At 39.9% G+C, this 21862-nt stretch overlaps 1 protein-coding gene across 2 annotated transcripts in view; it reads left to right on the top strand.

Annotated features, from left to right (window-relative positions):
* Positions 1–301: 301 nt before the first annotated feature.
* MTMR10 (myotubularin related protein 10) overlaps positions 302–21862 on the top strand; it is a 53328-nt gene continuing 31767 nt past the window's right edge. The window contains exons 1-5 of one of the 2 annotated variants that reach the window (XM_008017204.3): positions 302–567; positions 1162–1222; positions 15064–15200; positions 16985–17057; positions 17543–17685. In XM_008017204.3, the coding sequence (XP_008015395.1) occupies positions 508–567; positions 1162–1222; positions 15064–15200; positions 16985–17057; positions 17543–17685 (474 nt within the window). In that variant the 5' untranslated portion in view covers positions 302–507. The remainder of the gene's footprint in view (positions 568–1161; positions 1223–15063; positions 15201–16984; positions 17058–17542; positions 17686–21862) is intronic. The other variant, XM_038009781.2, reaches the window with a different exon arrangement.

The following is a 21862-nucleotide window of genomic DNA, read 5'->3' as shown; positions in this document are numbered from 1 at the left end:
AGAAGATGCCCCGCGCCGCCGTCCCAGGCCGCCTACCGCTGCCGCCGTGGCCCCCGCAGGCCGCCGTAGGCCCCCACGGGCCGCCTGACCCCTGCGGGCTGCCGTAGGAGCACCCTCCGGAGGCCGTGCTCTCGAGATGGCTGCCGGGCTCCGTTCCCCGCGGCGCCCGGGCTGAGGGCCCACCAGCGGGCACCCGGCGCCACCCCTGCGTTCCAGCAGTAGCACGGGCTACGGCCCGGGAGCGGCGGGCCGCGGCCCTGCGCGCGCCGTCTCTCGGGGCGGGGCACCGGGCCCCTTCCGGGGATGAGCCCCGGCGCCCGCGTCGGTCTGGCTGTGCCCGGCCCCTCCCCGCTCGGGCGGGCGCTGCGCCGTGTCCCCGCCCGTCAGTCCGCCCGGCTCGGCTGGCCGCAGAAGGGGCCTGGGCGGCCGCACCGAGAGCTTTACGGCTGGAAGCGTCGGCGCTGCAGCTGACCCGCGACGGGAACAGGGCGAAAAGGCGGCGGCACCATGTTCTCCCTCAAGCCGCCCAGACCCACCTTCAGGTCCTACCTCCTGCCGCCGCCCCAGGTAAACAACCCCTGCCCGCGAGCACCTCTCTCCTTGGCGCTGCCGTGGAGTCTCCAGGCCGACCCCCGGGAACTGGAGGACCCCGGGAGGCTGCGCGCGTCTCCCTGCCCTGAGCCGCGCGGCTGGCCGCGAAATGCGCCTTCTCGGGAGCCCCCACTGGCTCGGCGAAAACTTGTAAAACTCTTCTGCAGCCATTCTCTGCCCGAAGTCCGTCCTCCGTAGTTTTACCGAGTGCTGAGACCCAGGGGAGCCTTGGGAGCTGGGGTTTTCTTTAGTTTCCAACCCGTCGACCGTCCCTCCTATGACCGCCAGCATGATTGCAGCGCTTGGGGTCACTGGTCGAGGTGGTTACCCGTCTGTCATAAATATGAACACCTGGAAGCGACACTGGCAGTTTAAGTAATTTTTATTATCAGGCTTCCAAGTCGATAATGAGCAGATCTTTAAAAGAGCTCAGTTAATATGTGAAAGAATTTAAATGGGGGCTATGTGTCTTTCGCCTGTGTCATCACTTAGAAAAAACAACGTTTGCTGTAGCATTTTACGGAGGGTGGGGGGATTGAGATTTTGATTTATTTCGCTCATGTATTTCAGACTGACGATAAGATCAGTTCGGAACCGAAGATTAAAAAACTGGAGCCAGTCCTTTTGCCAGGTAAACGTTAGTTAGAATTTTAGCAGATACTTTAGCAATGTATTTTGGTCTAAGATTGTTCTGCCGAGTAGTATCATGTGGTTAACTTCCCTTCTCTCATTAAACTTTCTCCAGTTAAAAATCTAGTGACTGAGAGGAGAAAATGGAACTGTCAAGAATGTCATTACCTCATTTCCTTTTTTGTCTCCTGAATTTCTTTTTGAAAATACGTATATGTTTAATTGCTTGGGTAGTAAAAGTACTCTTTGCTTACGTGTTTGTCTGCCACTTATGGCATTAATGGTTAATAGTCAAATCATTTTAATGCATTTTGATAGTATAAAAAGAGGCCTTTATTATGTCTCTGTCTCTCTACAAATAACAGAGCTTGGTGAACTTTGAATTATTTGCTTGGCAATTGTTTTTTAAAGTTGTCAGCTGTATTTGCAAATTTGCTTGTTTCAGTTTAGAAGTAGGCTTTTCCCAGCAGAGACACTTAATTGACATTTGGGGCCAGGTAATTCATAGTTGGAGGGGCAGGCTGCCCTGTGTATAGCAGCAAAGATGGTCTCCACCCACTAGATGCCAGTAGTAGTACCCCTATTCCCCACCACCTAGTTGCGACCTAGTTACCACACCAGAATGCCTCCAGTCATTGCCAATTTTTTTTTTTTTGTCCCCGGCCTCTGGGGGACAGAAATCTCACAATAGAGAATCACTGCTGTGGAACAAAATTTACTATGGGTGACCTTAGAGAGAGAAGTAGGGATTGGTGGCAGAAAGGAGTCTGTTTTAGAGCATAGAAAATATTGGTATGGCATTTGGAATTGTTTAACAGTTGTATAATAATTAGGAAAAGTCGGTTGTTTAATGCGATTATTAGGGGGAAGTAGCCACATACTTAGGAAAGCCTGTTTTAAACCTGAAATCAAATACTAGTTTGTGTGGCTACTATGAACATTGTAAAATCTGACTCATTACTTAAAGCCAAATCTTGTAAAATAATTAGAATTTTGTAGGTAAAAATCGAACAAATGTGGAAACTTTAAAATTTTAAATATTGTATAGGGACAAAATATTAAAAACACCAAACTTTGGTTCCATATGATAGATACTAACTGTTAAAAAGTGTTTCTTAAACTTTACTGTGGGAGTCATAAATCTTTTCCCTTGATTTTGTTAGTGCTTTTCACTCAACAGTGTGTACTAATTAATTATTTGTACTCTTCCTCAGAGCGAACAGTAGAATCACTAAGTAACCCTTGCTCCGTGTGTGCTCGGTTTTAGTCTTAGTGACTCTGAGCTAGCGTTTAAAATGCAGGGATGAAAAACACTACTCATTTTGAATGAGTGCCTGTGAGCTATTGAACTTTGACTTCCTTTACTCTCAACAGACCTGATTCTTAGGCTTTGATTCCTCCATTCTGCATACTATGATTTCACACTCAGAAACAACATGGTCTTAACTGTAAATGCCAATGCTTGTTTTTTACTTTTTTAAAAATTTTTTAATTTTTTTTTTTTTTTTGAAGACTGAGTCTCACTCTTACCCGGGCTGGAGTGCAGTGGCAAGATCTCGGCTCACTGCAATCTCTGCCTCCCAGGTTCAAGCGATTCTCCTGCCTCTGCCTCCCAAGTAGCTGGGATTACAGGAACCCACCACCACACCTGGCTAATTTTTTGTATTTTTAGTGGAGTTGGGGTTTCTCCATGTTGGCCAGGCTGGTCTTGAACTCCCGCGCTCAGGTGATCCACCTGCCTTGGCCTCCCAGAGTGCTGGGATTACAGGCGTGAGCCACTGCGCCTGGCCAGTTTTTAAAAATTAGTTTTTAAATTTAAGATATATGCTAATAAAAGGTGTTACTAAGTATGCATAAACTTGAAGAACTTTCTCACTGAAGCTTATCAATTTTATAAAATTACTAAAATTCAGAGTTTTCTGGGGAAATTGTAAACCCAGTTTCTGACTATGCTTTTCTTGTCCCAGAAATGGCAGCTAAATCCGAATTGTTTTTAGAAAAATTCTAAAAGAGGTGTAACACTAAGTCTGAACTTTTTAGTTGCCCATTAAGAAATTCTCTGACTTGTGTTAATTTTTATTGCATTGGCAGCCAAATCATAGCTGAAATCTGTACAAGCATACATGATGGCTCTATCACCCAGCATTCTGTTTGTACCTGATTTATTCTTACCCAACATTTAGCCAGTCCTGAATTAGGATGTCTTTTGCCTCCTTCTTCTCCCCTTCTGTTCTTATCCTCTCATTCTGGCCTTCTTGCACCCATCCTGGCTGTGTTCTGTCTGGCCACCATGTTGTGGTCTCTGTTTCCTGCTTCACCTTGCCTGTGACATCTCTCACTGCCACCATTTGCTCTTTGTTGGCCTGCAGCCTACTGCTCTACCCATGAAATCTGGAAGGCAAGTGGAAAGTAACTGAAGTATTGGTGATCTGAAGACCTAGACTAGGCTAGGGCTTTTACTAAGAGGGAGTGAATAATACAGTTCTTGCCTTTGTTACTATCAGAAATCAGTAGAAAACCTGGCCACATCACCTTTGGCTATATACAGGGACACAGAAGTTATTGTTCAACATGGACACAGGGAGGGGAACATCACACACTGGGGCCTGTCGGGTGGTGGGGAGTGGGGGGTGGGAGGTGAGGGGAGGGAAAGCATTAGGACAAATACCTAATGCATGCACGGCTTAAAACCTAGATGACCAGACTGATAGGTGCAGCAAACCAGCATGGCATGTGTATACATATGTGACAAACCTGCACTTTCTGAACATGTATCCCAGAACTAAAAAAAAATTTTTTTAAATTAGAAAAAGAAGTAATTGTGTAGAGAGATGGTATTGCATGCTTTGCTTTGGCATAATGCCTTGGGTCCAAGGGTATCCTACTTCAGTTGCCAGAAGTTTGAACTTTTAATTCAATAAGCAGATGAAAATTAGAACACAAAATCAGTTGTTTATTTGCGTGCGGTCACCATGTGCACTGTTGGAACTTAAGGCTAAATTCAAAATGATCCTCATCTTTTATTAAGTAAAGAAAACAGAAGAAAATGACTAGTAATTTAATTTAGATTGTGGCTTATTTTCAGCTTTCCTGATTCATGAAACTCTTTGAGATAGATATTGTGCCTACTTCAACTTTGTGGTCCTGATGCCTCACAAAGTGCAGAAATGTGGTAAACACTGAGATGTTTACTGAGTGACTGAACGAAAGGACCCCTCAGACCACCTGGCTTAAACTGTTACCTTAGCCATGCACACACACAGACTGACTTTCAGATTTAAGAGTAAAGGGAAGACTGTGTTATTTTATGCCAGACGTTTCAAGAGATTTATGTCTGAACCTGGAATTGAAATAGAGTATTCTGTCGAAGTAGTAAGCTTTTGTGTAGGCTTTCTCTTTATCTTCCTTTCATTATGTGAATTTCATTCTTTCAGTGATTATATTGTATGTGTGTAAAATCACTCCAATACTTAAAAATTGAGTTTGACTTTTAAAGTGTGTGTGTGTATATATGTTTGTGTTCCAGCATGTATTTGCTAAGAGCATGTAATGCCAGACTGTGCCCTGTTTAGCTGCTGGACTGGTGGGTCGGTTTGGTGAGGATGTGAGTATCTCCTGGGTGCCAGATCTGTCCTGGATAGGGAGAGTGCTGGAGGTGTCGTGTGCCTGTATCGCAGAAAGGCCTGGGATGAGTTCTAAGCTGTCTGTTGACAAGGTAGAAGACTGTGACCTGGATCACTGGTTCCCAGATTCCAGCCAGGGCCTGGTATCAGATTTGGATGAAGTTTTTACCAGCCTTTGGTCAAAATGAGAAAATTAAGAAAAGTGCAGCTTTCTTTAATAAAGCTAAATTTATTTGATTTAAAGATTGTCTTTTATTCTGAGATTATGTTCTAACCTACTTGGAATAGATATTTTTTTGTTAAATGTTGGTGATAATAGCTGTAGCTTTAAAAAAGTTTTTAAGTTAACAAAATTAAAAGGTTAAAAACTCTATATTGGTCCTTTAAATTAGTTTTCCACTATACCTGATTTTTGGAATCTAAACTAGAACCTACAAGATGAGATTATTATAATACTATAGATACAGTTTTGTGAGCACTCACACAGAGAACATTAATTATTTTGTCTGCCTGGGAGTACTTCCGCCATTTTTGTGTGTGTGTTTTGAAACGGAGTTTCGCTCTGTCACCCAATTTGGACTGTAGTGGTGTGATCACGGCTTACTGCAGCTTCAACCTCCTGGGCTCAATTGATCCTCACATCTCAGCCTCCCAGGTAGCTAGGACTACAGACGTGCGCCACCGCACCTGGCTAATTTTCGTATTTTTTGTGGAGATGGGGTCCAACTGTATTGCCGAGGCTGGTCTCGAACTCCTGGGCTCAAGCAGTTGGCTCACCTCGGCCTCCCAAAGTGTTGGGATTACAGCCGTGAGCCACCACACCCAGCCGCCTTCCACCATCCTCTGAAAAATGCATCCTCCTCCTTTTGACAAATTATCCTGCCCTAACTAACTCCACCCAACCTTGGGTTCCAGTGTGGCCAGCAAGGATAATAACCCACCCTGGACTGCAAGCATGAACAGAGGTCTGCCTCTGGATAGTCAGGTTGGTACTAAGGGAAGAGGCGCTCTTTGGTATTGCTGCAAGTGGCCGCAGTTCCAGAAGAATCTGTTGAAGAGTGAAGAACTCCAAGGGAGTGTACTCATGTGTTGAAGTCCCTGGGTTTCATTGTCTTGCAGTCCAGCTGACACAAAAGCCTTGTATTCTTCTTTTTGCTAAGCTGTTACCAGGCATGTTTCTGAACATACTTTGAACTAAGATCGTTAACTAATATAGCTTACAGGTTAATCCTCATAACAGCCTTGTAAGCTAGGATACCAGTTTATCTCCATTTGACAGATGTGAAAACTATAGTTTGCAGAGGTGAAGTAACTTGCCCAGTGTCACACAGCTAGCAAGGCAGAGCCAGAGTTCTGTGTCTGGGTCCCAGGCCGTGACACTAACTGCTCAGCAGCACAGCCTGCCCGGCTGCACTGGTGGCACTGGGGTACGGATTTGTACTTTGGAACTGTTGGGGAGTAGATTGGATGTCAGCCTAGAGGGAGTTCTCTAGTGAGGTGAAAAGAGCCCTGTCCTTGTCTTTGCCCTTTTCACAACGGTGACAGATTTTGACCCAACGTGAGGAAGAACTTTCAGATAATTTCAGCTGCCAGAAAATGGAATGTCTTGGGGAGGCAGTGGACTTCCTGTTGCTGGCTGTGCCGAAGCAGAGGCTGGTGAAATGCCAGCAGCTTTGTATTGAGGACTTAAGATTTGCAGTGAGTGGGACTTGATGGCCTTTGCTGTCTTCTCATCCCAGGGCATGCTTTTTTTTAAAGGAGAAGAGTTGAAATGCCAAGACTAACAACAGTGAATTTGTTCTGCAGGTATTGAGTGTGTGCTTGATGCAGTTTGGCAGAAGGGTGAAATGCGGAAGAGATGGGATCCTGTTCTTAGACAGTTTCAGTTCACTGGGGAGATGCTTCAGTAGAGGAGAGAAAAGGTAGTGAAAGCTCAGAGGAAAGTCACCTAAGCCAGATTTGGGGTAGGGCAGGGGTGTCACAAAGATCTCCGGAAACAAATGCTTGTGCTCTGAATCTTGAGTGCCCGTTGAGAAGTCAAGCTGAGCTGAGCGCTGAGGCTGTGCGTCGGCTCAGTTCTTTCCCTGTTCCCATCTACGGTGCTCACAGCACTTTCTTTCTTGAGATTATTAGATAGTGAATGCACTGATTGTCAGAGTCTTTTGTAATCAGATCAGAAAAGCATACAACCATGGGCCATCTGGGAAGTGAAAACAGCCATTGTTGTATAGATGTCTTGTTTATTTTTTACATGCTCGCTGGCCCGTACTGTTCTTGTTTTCTGCGTCACCATACGTCTTATATCCTCAGTTGGATTGTGAATTTGTTAAAGGCAAAGACTTTTATCTTTTAGGTGTTCTATGTAATTCCTTTTTGTAGGTAGGCTTCATAGATGATTGTAGACTGGTTTTTGTAGTATTTTAATTTATGAATACATTGTTTTTGAAAGACCAAAGGACTTGTTACACACGCTCAGAACAGTGAACAGTGTAACTGTACTATCTTAGCATTAGCTTTATACCTTACCCATAGAGCCTTAGGGATGTTTGGAGCTGTCCATTCCTTAGGCTTCTGCTGCAGTACCTTAGGCCAGCATTTTGTTACCCCCCCAAACTCCTCACTATCATTATCAGTACCATTCATGAACCTCCATAAATAAAATCCTACTTAAGCAGGATAAAATCCAAATTCTTTAACCTTGTAATTTGTTAACACTGTACCTCACTGACTTCATTTCTCAACTTCAATCAGGCTGGTTCCCTGGTCTCTTCCAGATGCCTTATTCCTTATTTAGGACCTTGTTACTATTATTATCACACATTTTCTGCTATCTCAATGCTCTTCTTCCTTCAAGATTTCATTCTACAATTTTTCCTGAGATCTGCAGTATACCCTTCCTCCTGCCCCATCCTGAGTGCTACTCACTGGATATGGTACTTGCTTTTTTATATTGTGTGTTAGTACCAGCATTAAAGATTTTGTGTTTATCTTCCACAATTTCAATTTCTTGTAATAACTTTTGAGCCACTTTAATTCCTGAATTTACCTAAAGCTAGGGTGACCAGCTTGTCCCAGTTTGCTTGAGACTGCCCTGGTTTTAGTGCTAAAAGTACCACATCACAGGGAAACCACTCTGTCCCAGGCAAACTGGGGCAGTCACCCTACTGTGAAAAGCCCAAGTTAAGTTATGCTTTTGGCCTCTGCACATCCCACTGGTTAATTAGCCACGTGTGCTGTGAGACTTTGCCTTAAACTGTGTTCCAAGCTAAAATGTATGGGAAACATTATTTCTGTTCATCAAACATGTGCTGAATTTCTAAATATATAAGATGTTAGGAAAGATAATACAACATGGTTTTGAGGTCCTCAGGGAGTTAAAAACTTTCCTAGCCATATCATTTGGAGGTTTATTAACTGTAATTACATTTGCCTTCTCATTTATATTTACAGATGAAGGGGTCTTGAGAAGATAAACTTGGATTTCTTGATTTCTTCCCAGGTGGTGGTAGAAACCCTTGGCTCATCATCTTCTAATTTAGAAGTTTTTGCTTACCGCACACTGAAGCTAATTTCCTGCTTTTTCTATCTTCTTGAGGCTTCCTTGTGGCATCCTGGGAAGTGCTTGGCGGTGTAAATGGTCCCACCGTGGCTGATGGCATAGCACAGAGCTGGGAGAGATGAGTCTGGTGGGTTCTCACAATCAGGCCAGCCAGCCGTCTCTGGCACAGCACCGTTTTACTGCATAAAAAGCACAGGCATATAGTCTCCCTGAAAACTTCAGGTCCTCTAGAACTTTGAGGCTTTTATTAAGAGTTTTCTCTTCAAGGTCACTAATTTAACATGTGAACAAGAGCAGTCTCAGCACCTTCTTTTTATGTATCCTGTCTGGGAAGAGGCCACTTTGTGTCTTCTTTTTCTTCCCTGGGTATAAGCTAGTTATAAGCTAGTTTTCCGGTCCACAGTGTTTCAGTGCGTGGCAGGAGCTTGTGACAGCTCCTCTTCAGCATTCCTTTTTTTTTTTTTTTTTTTAATTATGAGCAAATAACATGTGAGCAGACAGCTGGTGCTACATGACCCAAATATTTTAAAGACTGGTTCTGCGTGAACAAAATTTAGCATTATCAAATAAAACTCACGTCACTAACTTGACACTTACTGTAATAGGAAGACCCAATTGTAGCATATCCTCAGAAGTGCCCTTCTTTTCTTTCTTCTTCCCCTGTATCCCTCTGTACTTCTGTTCTTTGCTCCTTCCCAAGGACTCATTTCCATTCCATTCTGTAAGAAAAGGCTGTGTGACGCTTGAAAGACCCAAAGACCCTGGCCCAGAGAGTCCTTTCACTTTTTTTTTTTGGCTGTTGTTAATGTTGTGTCCCTTGTTTATATTTTTCTTTAGTAGTTTTATTTTGGAATGAATTTGAATTTGTAAGAGTTGTACAAAAGAGCATAGAGTTAATGTGAACTCTTCAGCTAGCTTCCGCTAATGTTAATAGCTTATGTAACTTTGGTCAATTTAGCTCAACTAAGAAGCTAATGATGCTATTAGCTAAACTGCAGGTTTTAGTCACATTTGCCTAGTTTTATTCACATTTCACTAGTTTTTCCACAAATATTCTTTACCTATTTCAGGTTCACATCCAGGATACTACATAGCATTTAGTTGTCGTGTCTCCTTATTCTCAGTGTCTCAGTCTGTGACAGCTTTTTCATCTCGTCTTTCAAGACCTTGATGTGTTTTCTTCTATTGAATTAGTCTTTCTTTTTTTTAGATGGAGTCTCACTCTGTCACCCAGGCTGGAGTGCAGTGGCGTGATCTCCCCTCAGTGCAACTCCAGTTCCTGAGTTGGAGCAGTTCTCCTGCCTCAGCCTCTTGAGTAGCTGGGATTACAGGTGCACACCAACAGGCCCAGCTAATTTTTTGTATTTTTAGTAGAGACGGGCTTTCACCATGTTGGCCAGGGTGGTTTCGAACTCCTGACATCAAGTGATCTGCCTGCCTCAGCCTCCCAAAGTGCTAGGATTACAGGCGTGAATGAGATTTTTATTTTGCCTCAAATAATACATATTAAAGCTCTTTAAACATAGAAATATACTAATACAAAAGGAATAATTTTATAATGACTAGATTTCTGTTCTAACAAGTCACCCCCTAGAAACGTCATCAAATTGACTTTTAAAAATGTAGACGTAATTTCAGACTTAGAGAAAAGTTGCAAACAACAGAAGAATCTGTGGATACCCTTTCCTCAGATTCCCCAACAAAACCTTGACACTTTTATTGTTCAGGTAGTGTCTTATAGTACGCCTCCTGGTTTGGATTTGTCTGATGTTTTCTTTTGATTAAGCAGAGGTTATGGATTTCGGGAAAGACCCGCAGAGGTGGTATCCTTTGCCCTTGTGTCATGTGAGCAGGCACAAGACATCAACATGATTGGTTATTGGTGATGTTAACCTTGATCACTTCAGTTTAAAGTGGTATCTGTCAGGTTTCTCCTCTAGAAAGTGACTTTTTCCTTTTCCATAATGTTTGTTAGAAGCAAATCACTAAGTCCAGCCCACGTTCAGGGGATTGGGAATTAAGCTCCACTTCCTGGAGGGAGGAGAATCACGAATTTGTGGGCATACCTTAAAACTACCACAGTAATTAGTAAATACTTTTGGGAAGATAGCCTTGTGCTTATACAAATAACCTGTTTCTCCTTAAAGTTTGGCTCTCTGAATTTAGCATTCATCAGTGCATATTGCACACAGCAATCATTGAGTCAATCCATGATAGTTTCTTGATCTTTAATGTTCTAATCATGATTTTGTTTCCCTTACTCCTCCTGCATTTAGTAATTGGAATTCTTCTGTATGGAAGTTTTGTCTCTTCTCCCCCATGTATTTATTTATTATTCAGTCATCTGTTTACAACAGTGTGGATTCACAGATACTTTTTAATTTACTTTCTAATCTGGCATTTGTGTTACTTCTTTTTTATTTATCTATTTATTATTATTATTATACTTTAAGTTGTAGGGTACATGTGCATAGCGTGCAGGTTTGTTACATATGTATACTTGTGCCATGTTGGTGTGCTGCACCCATCAACTTGTCAGCACCCATCAACTCGTCATTTACATCAGGTATAACTCCCAATGCAATCCCTCCCCCTCCCCCCTCCCCATGATAGGCCCCGGTGTGTGATGTTCCCCTTCCCGAGTCCAAGTGATCTCATTGTTCAGTTCCCACCTACGAGTGAGAACATGCGGTGTTTGGTTTTCTGTTCTTGTGATAGTTTGCTAATTTTTGTTGCTCAGATTGTTCCAGCTTTGGCCATTGGAAGTTCTTTCATGTTGGCTCTTGTATCCTTTGGAAATGCTATCCCCATTCTTTTTTTTCAGCCCCACTTCCTTATTTTCTGGTATCCTGGCATTACTGGAGTCTACAGACTCATCTTCTGTTTCCCCTACCCCAGCCTTGGAATCAGCCATTTCCCTAAAGAGTCCTAGTTCTTTTTATTGGAAAATAGTATTTTAAAAGCAAGATCTGGGTACTGAGTGTGCATGTTGTTGCTGGAGTGTCACTGCTTGTAGCACTTCCAGAGGGCAGCGCTAGAAAACATACACACATGTACCGACCCAGGTGTACACACGTCTGTTACTGCATCTCTATTTGTATATTTATTAAGGCAAGCCTGAGTTCACTCTGCTGTCTCAGACTCTAGCCCCTCAGAGTTCATTTCCAGATTCTTGCTTTTGCTTTTTGTTGATGGAGTGTGGGCAGCACAACAGTTGAACCTGGCTTCCGTGTTTACTTTCTGCTGAGTGCTGTGGCTCATTGGTGAGAACGGGATCTTTTGACTTGACTCGCATGGACACATTGTAGCAGGAAGGTTGTCTGTCCTCATCCCTCCTGTGAGTGGTCCTCCAGAGCTCTTTGAAATGGCTACAACATTGCACATCAAAAACATCTGCTTTTCAGGTGCTTCACTTCTCACCTTTCAGATGAGACATGCCCAGTTGTATCTTCTAAGCCTTGTTTCAGATAATCTTAAGAGTTGTCACTTTAGTAACCATCTCTAACACAGGGATCAGCAAACCTTTTCTTTGAAGTGCAGTAAATGGTCTAGGCTCTGCGGACCATAACGTATTTGTTTCAAGTATTCAAGTCTTTGTCCTGTGAAAGCAGCTATAGATGGCACATGAACGAATGATAATGGCTATGTCTTACTAAAATTTTATTTACAAAAACAAGGTTTTGTATTTGACCTGTGGGCCATGGTTTACCATCCCTTGGACCCATTAAGTATATTCTCCTCCTTTTCTTTGTCTCATTCTCACTGCATTTGTGGGCTTTGATACGTTAACATTTGTGCATCAGTAGAAGAATCTGACTTCTAGAGAAGAAGGGCTTTCCAAGGGCATTATACTCCTAAATATAGTTTGTTTATGGTACTAGTGTGGCCACAAGGCCCTACCACACAAGCTCTGTGTCTTCCTTCCGGTTATTACTTCTGCTTCCCTTCTCAGGAACCTGAAATCATATGGTAGTTTGTTTAAGTGAATTTTTTTTTTTTTTTTTTTGAGATGGAATCTTGCTCTGTTACCCAGTCTGGAGTGCAGTGGCAGCATCTCAGCTCACTGCAACCTCCACCTCCTGGATTCAAGCAGTTCTCCTGCCTCAGCCTCCCAAGTAGCTGGGACTACAGGCACGCACCACCACGCCTGGCTACATTTTTTTTGTATTTTTAATAGAGATGGGTATCACCATGTTGGCTTGGCTGGTCTCAAACTCCTGACTTCAGGTGATCCACCCACCTCAGCCAAAGTGCTGGGATTACAGATGTGAGCCACCATGCCCAGCCTTTAAGTGAATTTTTATTTGAGTATAACATGCATAACAAGTTTGTATGGATCATAAGTCTTAGAACTGGATGAATTTTTGTAGCAATGTTTGAAGAGTCTGTTTTTAGATGAGTTTGCTAAGGTGGCACAGTATGTGATGATTTTGTGTAAAGAAGTCAGTGTTACAGGACTGTGTCCTCAGTCTGAACTGGCATGGTTAGTTTAGTTGTTTAAATTGAGGGCCTGCTTATAATTAGTATTTAAGATTTACTGGAGAGGAGAGAGGGTTGAGTATTCAGTGGCCCAGAATCTGATACGGGATTGGGTAAGGTTTATGTTCAAGGAGCTAGAGAAGATTTAAATTTTATGTATTTGAATTACTCAATGTGCGTATATATGTATATTATATTTATAAATATAAATATATAAATATAAATATATTTGGTCATCTTAAATTTTTTTCTCATTAGAATTCAGTTAAGGCCAGTATTTGAACTTTAATACAGTTTTGGTACTTGCTATATCTCACTACAGTACATTTAATTGTATGTAATTATAGGGAAAGACTATTGGATTTGAAGTCAGAACACTTGGTTATAAGTGCCAAGTTTGCTACTTATTTTTAAGATCTTAGGAAAGTGATTTAACCTCTTTGGGTCCAAATCCTTTATCTGTGAATTAAGGAAACCATCTGCCTTCCTTCCTTTACAGGTTGTTGAAAGAATCAGACAGGACAGATGTCCTATTTATAGCTCTTTAATGCATATTTAGGCAAGCAGTGGCAGTTCTGTGGCTTTTCTCTAACTTTCATATCAGTTACCCAGACAGCCCTCACCTTCCAGCCAGCTTGGCTGCTTAGCCATATTGAGTTACTGCTAGTTTCTTCTTATCCAGAACAGCTTCTGCCCAACTCATGGTGGACGGAACCATGTGTCAGGAAGTGATTTCATTCGTCCTTGCATCCAGCACTCTTAACCGGCACCTACCCTGTGCCAGACGCTGTTCTAGGCACTAACATTTCAGCAGTGAATAAAATTAGTCCATCTTCTACCCTCATGGAGCATATAATCCTGAGGGTAATGTAGGCATTAATTAAAAAATAAATAAATATAATTGTAGCTATGATGAGTGCTAGAAATACAATGATATGTGAATTTAATCTAGATAGGAAGATTTTGGTTTTTTTTTTAAAGCCATTCCCCCATGGTTGGACTAAGGTAGAAGAAAAGAATATTCCATGAAATGGGAAGTAGCATGGTCCCATAAGGGATTAATAGGCCGCCACTGTGGGCAGAGCAGTGAGGGCGAGGAAGACTGGTAGCTGGCTGGGTATACAGGGCTCCCAGCCATGTGAGGGAGGCTTGTCTTCACAATGGAAGTTAACTCAAGCTGTTTGCACTGTGAATTTGACATGAGCAGATTTTAAGTAAATGTTAAGGAGCAGTTTCTAAAACTAGCCTTGTACATTTTTAAGAACTTCGAATAAAGGTTATTATTGCAACTCAAATTTGTTATAACCTATTTGTTAAAGAGAGGATTGTCATGAGACTGTAGTTTCATTCTTCATGAACCGGTAGGAGTTTGGAGTTTGTCAGCAAACATTCTATCAGTGCTAAAAGTTTTTATAATGAAAGAAATAGGCAAAGTAGATCAGTACACTCACTTTTCTACCATTGACCCAGGAGACAGATGGCTTAAAATGTTCTGGGTCTAGTTGACTTTTAGATCTTGAAATTAAAGTTTAATGATGACCAAGCTTTAAATAAATTGTAGAAAAGTATTCTTTCAAAAGCACATTATAACTTTTATATTGGTTTCTTATATTTATTTCTTTTAATCTTTTAACTCAGAACTATAAGGTTTTGTTGCCTACTAAGTAATAATCAGTGCAGAAGGAAACTTGATTTGGCTTTATGGAATACATTTTACATTCAATGAAACTGAGCTCTGTTTCTCATTCCGTACAAAAGGGATCAGAGACGTTGGTTTGAGAGATCAGGTCGTGTGTTAATAAAACACAAATATTCCATCAAGTAATACTCTGAAGGAGCTGGTGTAGTTTATTTCTTCTCCAGAAAGTCTTCCAGCAGATAAATAATGAGAGGTAGTATGGCATAGAAAAAAATACAGTTAGGTCAGCCTTTCTAGATTAACCAGCTAAGACCCCTGGGCTATTTTTGCCTCAGTTTCTACACCTTGGAGAACAGTGCCTTGTCATTACTGTTCGCTTTATGGGGACGTAAAGTGCATACAGTGCCTGGCACCTGATGGGCAATCAGTGAGTGTTTTTACTGTCTTCATCGCTGTCCTCATGAAACACTCCTTCTAGGTCCCACAAAGACCACTGGTATTTTATGACGAAGTAGCTTACAAATATTTTTCTTTTTTTAAAGGAGAAATTGTCGTAAATGAAGTCAATTTTGTGAGAAAATGCATTGCAACAGACACAAGCCAGTACGATTTGTGGGGAAAGCTGATATGCAGTAACTTCAAAATTTCCTTTATTACAGATGACCCAATGCCATTACAGGTGTGTTTTATTTGTACACTGTTTCATTGTATCAGGCTTTCAACTCTTAGTGGTATATATTATATAAAACATAGGTATGGAAAAATTATAGTAAAAGTATTAGGTAATACAATGTTTGGGATAAATTATATTAAGATTTAAAATATAGTTTAAGAAGAATGTTGGAACTTGCTTGAGGAGTGTCATTAGTTGGAGGATTGTAAGTCACGTTGCTTTATCCTCTGTGTTCATTATATGTCCTTTTCATTAAGGAAGTTATTCCCTCTCTTGCAGATCTTTTAACCTGCTTATAAAAATGACATAAAGAAAAAGTTATTTGCTAAGTGATCTTACAAATGCCACACATTTTACTGATTTCATAGGTTTTTTTGTTGTTGGGTTTTTGATATGTTTGTTTTGAGCCTGGATCTCACTTTGTCTCTCAGTCTGTAGTGCAGTGGCACAATCTTGGATCACTGCAACCTTTGTCTGCTTCCTGGGCTCAAGCTATCCTGCCACCTCAGCCTCCTGAGTAGCTGGGACTACAGGTGCCTGCCACCACTGCCGACTAACTTGTATTTTTTGTAGAGATGGGGTTTTGTTATGTTGCCCAGAGTGGTCTCGAACTCCTGAGCCTAAGCAATCTGCCTGCCTTTCCCTCCCAAAGTGCTGGAGTACAGGCCACTGCACCCAGCCTACCATTTTTTCTTAAAATTAATTAGAGTTCTTTTCCTAAAAAGTTAAATTCTAGTTTCTAGGAAGAGTGAAGAATATTTATAATTTAAAAATTTTTAATAGCCCTCTTGCTGTTTTATGTTCTTACTAGGAAGTAATAGTCCATATAATTTTGGTTTTTAGAAGTTCAAGCATTCATTTGCTTAACTTAAAAACCCTGGACTTTTCTGTCAGCCATTTTCTATTTTGTTTTATAAAGTATTACACACATTTACCCCTAGATCTTTCTTTATAGTAATTGTTCTCTAATGAAATATTGGCATATGAACTGTGAACTTTTAAATTTAAGGATCTAATAATTTAGTGTACGTATATTTCATGTAGTCATTCACTAATTTACCATAATTTATTATACTGTACAAATATTTATTGTACTGTATATTTGTGTGTTCATTACAGTCTTAGGTATATTTAGACTAAATTTAAGGCACTTAAAGATACCCACTGTGTAGAGACAGTAGCTTGTTTGGATGTAGGCTTGGGTGTTTCTCTTTGTTTTTAGCTTCATTCGTTGGCCCCAGACTTCACTGTCAATGAGAAGCAGATACCTGGAACAGCTTAAATCCAGTACCACTATTAGGAAAAAGTAAACCAATGCCCTACTGACAACAGATTAATAGTGTTAACTGTGTCCTTAGTTTGAACATGCAAAACCTTTTTCTAAAGATTTTTATTTCTAGTAGACTTTGTGCTTTAAAAAGATAGTTGTTTTCCACTTTAAAATCTCCATTGTAAAAATCAAACATGATTTTACCCATTTAAAATTTGATGACCTGAGAGCCCTTTTTTCTTTAATATGTTGTGGCCAGCTTATCCAGATCTAGACATGCAAATGCTTGCCGGTAAAGTGATTGATGATATTCCATATCTTAGATATTATAATAAGATTGTGTGTACATTTTAGCCTCATTTCTGTCTGTCAACATTGGAATGGCCCTAGCTACCTAGACAAAAGCTTTTTGTGCTTTTCAGAGATAATTGTCACAGTTTATCGTCACAATATAAGGCCTATACTACCATTGTGAGATTATTGGGAAAAGAGTTAATATGAACATAATTTTTTATTTCAGAAATTCCATTACAGAAACCTTCTTCTTGGTGAACACGATGTCCCTTTAACATGTATTGAGCAAATTGTCACAGGTACGTAGTATTCCGTACATACTCTAAAAGTCAATTCCACTCTGGAAGTATTATTTGAAAAGTTACACCTCTCAAAATACTTGGATTGGCATTTTATTTCTGTAAGTTTACTTTTGCCATGTTTTTGAGTCCCAGGAACATAAAGAGGGAGATGTCAATAAATTATTTTAAAAGGAAGATAAGAAATATATAACTTTTCATAGTTTCTAAGTTTTTTGTCCTCTTTTTAATTAAAATTAATCATTAAATGTATCTCAATGGTGGTTTTATGCAAATAATCATTTAAAATATCTTCCAAAGCAAAGTTAAAACCAACCTCCAAGTTCTAGGAATTATAGACAAGTATGAAACATTCTTCTAGACAAGCAGAGCTCGAGTGGTGGGTGACCCTCCAATTATTTTCACTAAGAATTTGTGCGAAAGGGTTAGTAACAAGAAATAATTGTTATGCATTTTATTTTCTCTATTTTTTTTTTCTTTTTTAGTAAATGACCACAAGAGGAAGCAGAAAGTCCTAGGCCCCAACCAGAAACTGAAATTTAATCCAACAGAGTTAATTATTTATTGTAAAGATTTCAGAATTGTCAGATTTCGCTTTGATGAATCAGGTCCCGAAAGTGCTAAAAAGGTAATACTGTTAAGTTTTATAAAGTTCTGGGTTCTATACTGTATTTACTGATTTCAATTCTGTATGGCAGTTTTCATTTCTCAATTGCTCAGATGTCTTTTAGGGGAAGTTATCAGACATTTTCTTAAGTAAAGTCAAAGCCAAGTTCATATTAATAGAACTATTTTCCTGGATTGGTTTATGGCTGTTTTAAAGTGTTCTATATAATTTTTTATCAGCTTCTAAAATGTTAAAGACTCTTACGTGGAAATTAGCATTTTTTTTTTTACATAAAGATCCTTGTCAGTTTCTTTCTTGGTTAAAAAGGTTGAAAAGTTGGCAATATACTGTGATTAAGGTTTGGTTAGGCTTTTAATTCAGTACTGCAGAACTTTACCAACAAACTGTAAGCTAGACTTATGTTACATAAGATTTAGATAAATATGTAGTTACGGGAAAGGCCTAGTAATTATTAGTGGTTTAAAGAAATATTATGAATTGAGTGACACTCAACAGGGGCAACTCAAAGCGAGTAACTTTTTAACTTCCTTATTTTTCCCCAGCCTTCCAGATAATGTCTTATTACCCTACTTGTAAAGTAAGAGTCAAAGGCATGTTTTCCATGCTTTGCTTTGCCAGAGGAGTGATGTTGGTAGACCTAATATGCCCCCCGTGTAGTCACAGACTTTCTAGTAGGAAGCCTGCGCGCGTGTATGGAAGTAGAGCAACAGTGTCTTAGTAGAACAGGCAGTAGCTTTCTCTCAGAATGGAGGCAGCCTTTGCACCACCAAGCAGTGAGTGCCTTTGTTTTCCATGGTCAGTCAACTGACTGCAGTAAATTTTCTATTGATACCAAAATGAGGCTGGCAAAAATACTGTAAGGCAGCTGTCTTCATATACTTTGGTGAAGAGGTGGTAGATTTGTTTTTAGATTGAGAACCAACAGTTTCTTCACAGGAAGGCAAGCAGGAGATGAATATATGAAAATACATCTGAAAATATGTGACTGTCTAGCTGAGTAGAGTGGTTGTAGGCTCCTCTATGGGTAAAAGTTTTCAAATAGTCTGTATAACCATGTCTCAGCATGCTGCGTTTCTGAAAATTCAGCTAGATGACTCTTAAAGCCTCTTTGACCTGTTCGATTGTGCTGTTTGTGGTTTTGGCATTTTACTAATTTAAAGTGCCTGTGCTTATATAGAAGGACTTTAGAATTCATGATGTACATAAAATATTTCAGACAGGTTACTTCCTCAAGCTTATTTATATTTGTAATTTAATTGATCAAAGCATCAAAGACCTGCTTATGAAAACCTGAAGATATGTAGCATCTCAAGATTAGGGACATCATAGAACTTGATAGATTGAGTTAGGACAGCATATTCCTAAGGAAGAAATTGATGCAATTGACCCGATCTCTTTTGGAAAGTTAAATTCTCCCTCTTTTACTGTATTTTTCAGTTGACACTATTTTAATGAGTTAAAATAATAATTTTTGGCCTAGTTCTTGAACCATCTGTAGTACTTGTTGGTCATTTTTGATGTTGAGGCAGCGTGCTAAATTTTGCAAGTAGAAAGAAGAAGAAGATGCAGTTTTTTGCCCTAGAGAACTTAAATCTAGTGAAAAAGATAAAGCATGAACAAATGAAAAGTAATGGTACAAAGTGGCAGCATAAAAGATGTATCTACACAAATAGTTGATTTCCAGATGAACAGAGCATAGTAAGTGATGTGGAAATTCAGAATACCCCCTATGTGTCATGCTGCTGGTTCATGACGAGGGCCGTACTAAACCATCTGCACAAAACAAGCCAGTCCCTCATATGCCCTCTCTTAAGACCAAGTTTCAGACAAAAATCTTTTCCCCAGTATCCTAAAATATAAAAAGCATGTGAGTCTTTGTCTTTTGTATAGCCACGGTGGTTGCAGGTCAGGGGAGGGTGTAGGAAAAAAGAAAACAGATGCAATGAGAATGTAGAGTTTTTTTCTGATTTACACGTTTCAAACACAGGGTTAAGTTGTACATGGCTACCAAAGCTTGATGGCTTTGCGAGTTAAAAACAAAAATTATGGCATATTCTTTTATTTCAAGTGAAAAGTTCTCATCTAAAATTCGGTAGTGGTTAGGAAATTATGGCTCATTTTTACCTCGTGGAAGCTTTGAATACTGTTTTCTTTGGAAAATGTTTTGCTGTTTTATCAGTTGCTTTAAAATGACCAAATGCATGTTTGGAGTTCTCTGGTGGGTAAACCATTGATTCATTTTGAAATACCTAAGACATTTATGTTTTTGTTTTGAAAAATGAAATTCGAAAATACTAAATTGGTTCACATTTTGTTACATGTTCTAAACCCTTCTGGTTGTCTTGGTGGTGGTGTTTCAATTGTATTATGACAAAATTAGTTAGCTTTTGGGCACTTGTAATAATTAATATTCATCCTCATTATCCTCTAGCTGTCACAGGAAAATAGTGATATTTAGGAAAGGTCTGCATAAAGAAAGAAGGGATTTGATGATGCAGAATTGGACATCTAACCTCACAGCAACTTAGAGCCACCATTTTGTTTTGCAGAACCATTGCTCAAAACTGAAGGGCAAAATAATAAAGATTGTTTTTAATGATTTATGTATGTATCTATCTGTGTAAAGATAAATATATAGATACATATGCATGACAAGTGAAATATATGCCTTTTGTTTCCACTTTATTCTCTGATTAGCTGGTTGTGAACCACTGCTTCAGGAATACTTTATAGAGGTGAATTCCATTCATCTGATTAAAGAACAAGTTGGCCTTTTTATGAACTGTCATTTTTGACTTGAATCTGGTACTGTTTTTTGGTGGCTTTCAGGCCGCAGAAATAAAGGAAACCACTTGTGTTTGCAAATAAGATAGAACTTAATGAGGTTTGAGTGTTTCCTGGATTTGAGCTTCTTCAGCACTGTACCACAGGTAATCTTAGAAAAGAAACCATCCACTGTGGGTACTTCTAGCTTCTGTCCAGAGAAGATTATCAGCTTTGGTCCAAAAATTGATTTAAAAGTAATTTACTTCTTTTTCTCCAGTAAAATATTTGCCATAATTTAATGTCTTTAATACCAGCATTTTCTTCATTTCCTATGGTAGCCAGGACAAATGAACTATTTCAGATCTTTCAAAAACTCTTAGGATGGAAGATAGGAATTTGGACTTAGGTTTTTAAAATAGCATGTATGTAAAAGTGCAAAGGATGGGGCCCTGGCCTGCTTTCTCGTCTTAGAATGTTCCACAGTAACAACATGAAGACAATCCAGGTACACAAGTTTGTATGTGCCTTAGTCTGTGTGCCCAAAGAGACCCCTTAGGTCGTATGAACATAAGTTATACATTGAAATTAACTACTGAAAAACAGTATATTTAGTTCGAGTTCTGCTACCCCCCAAAAAAAACCAGTAATTCAACTGACTTTCAGTTTTACAATGTTTTTTATAGACTTCTTTCAATGTAGATGCTTTTGGATATACTCACTGGTTTCCTAACCTAATTTGATACTGTGCTATTTTTAAGGGGCTTTAAAAAAATACACTGTGTTGAGTTTTGCCTTGAAAATAGGCTTAGTTTCTTTTTTGCCTCATGGCCACAAAAAAACATGTCCATGATCAATGATATGTGAGTTTCTTTTCTGTAAACAGTGCATGTGACTACTTTCTAATTGTTTGGGGAATGTGATAGACATTGTGATGACTGGCTTGGAGCATTTTCCTTAATACATTGGTAACTACTTTTGTCAGCGAGTATTAGTGTAGCCGCTGTTGGACCCAGAGCACCTTCAGAAAGCTACTGAAGTTATGCTACAAAATGCAAACATCTTCAGATCTTTACTCAAGTCTGCACAGGGAGGTCTTTCTTGGTCTCCTCCTCTACTTTTTAACCTGCGTCCCTCTTCTCACTGTAACACTTCATATTCACCTTCCCTGCCCTATTATTTTTCTCTTTTAGCATTCATAGTTATCTTTCTGTATTTTTTCTCCTTTATCTTGTTTAGTGTCTGTCTTCCCACTAGAATGTAAGCTTCATGAGGACAGGGATTAGTGTCTGTTTCGTTCACTGCATCTCCAGGGCTTACAACATTGTAGGTGCTCAGTAAATATTTGTTAAATGAATGTGAACTGTGGCATTTATCTAAGGAATTGACCTTAATGGTAGAAGTATAACAGAAC

This window comes from Chlorocebus sabaeus, chromosome 26 (assembly GCF_047675955.1).
Source record: "Chlorocebus sabaeus isolate Y175 chromosome 26, mChlSab1.0.hap1, whole genome shotgun sequence".
Taxonomy (NCBI): domain Eukaryota; kingdom Metazoa; phylum Chordata; class Mammalia; order Primates; family Cercopithecidae; genus Chlorocebus; species Chlorocebus sabaeus.
This window is presented reverse-complemented; position numbering and strand designations above follow the sequence as displayed.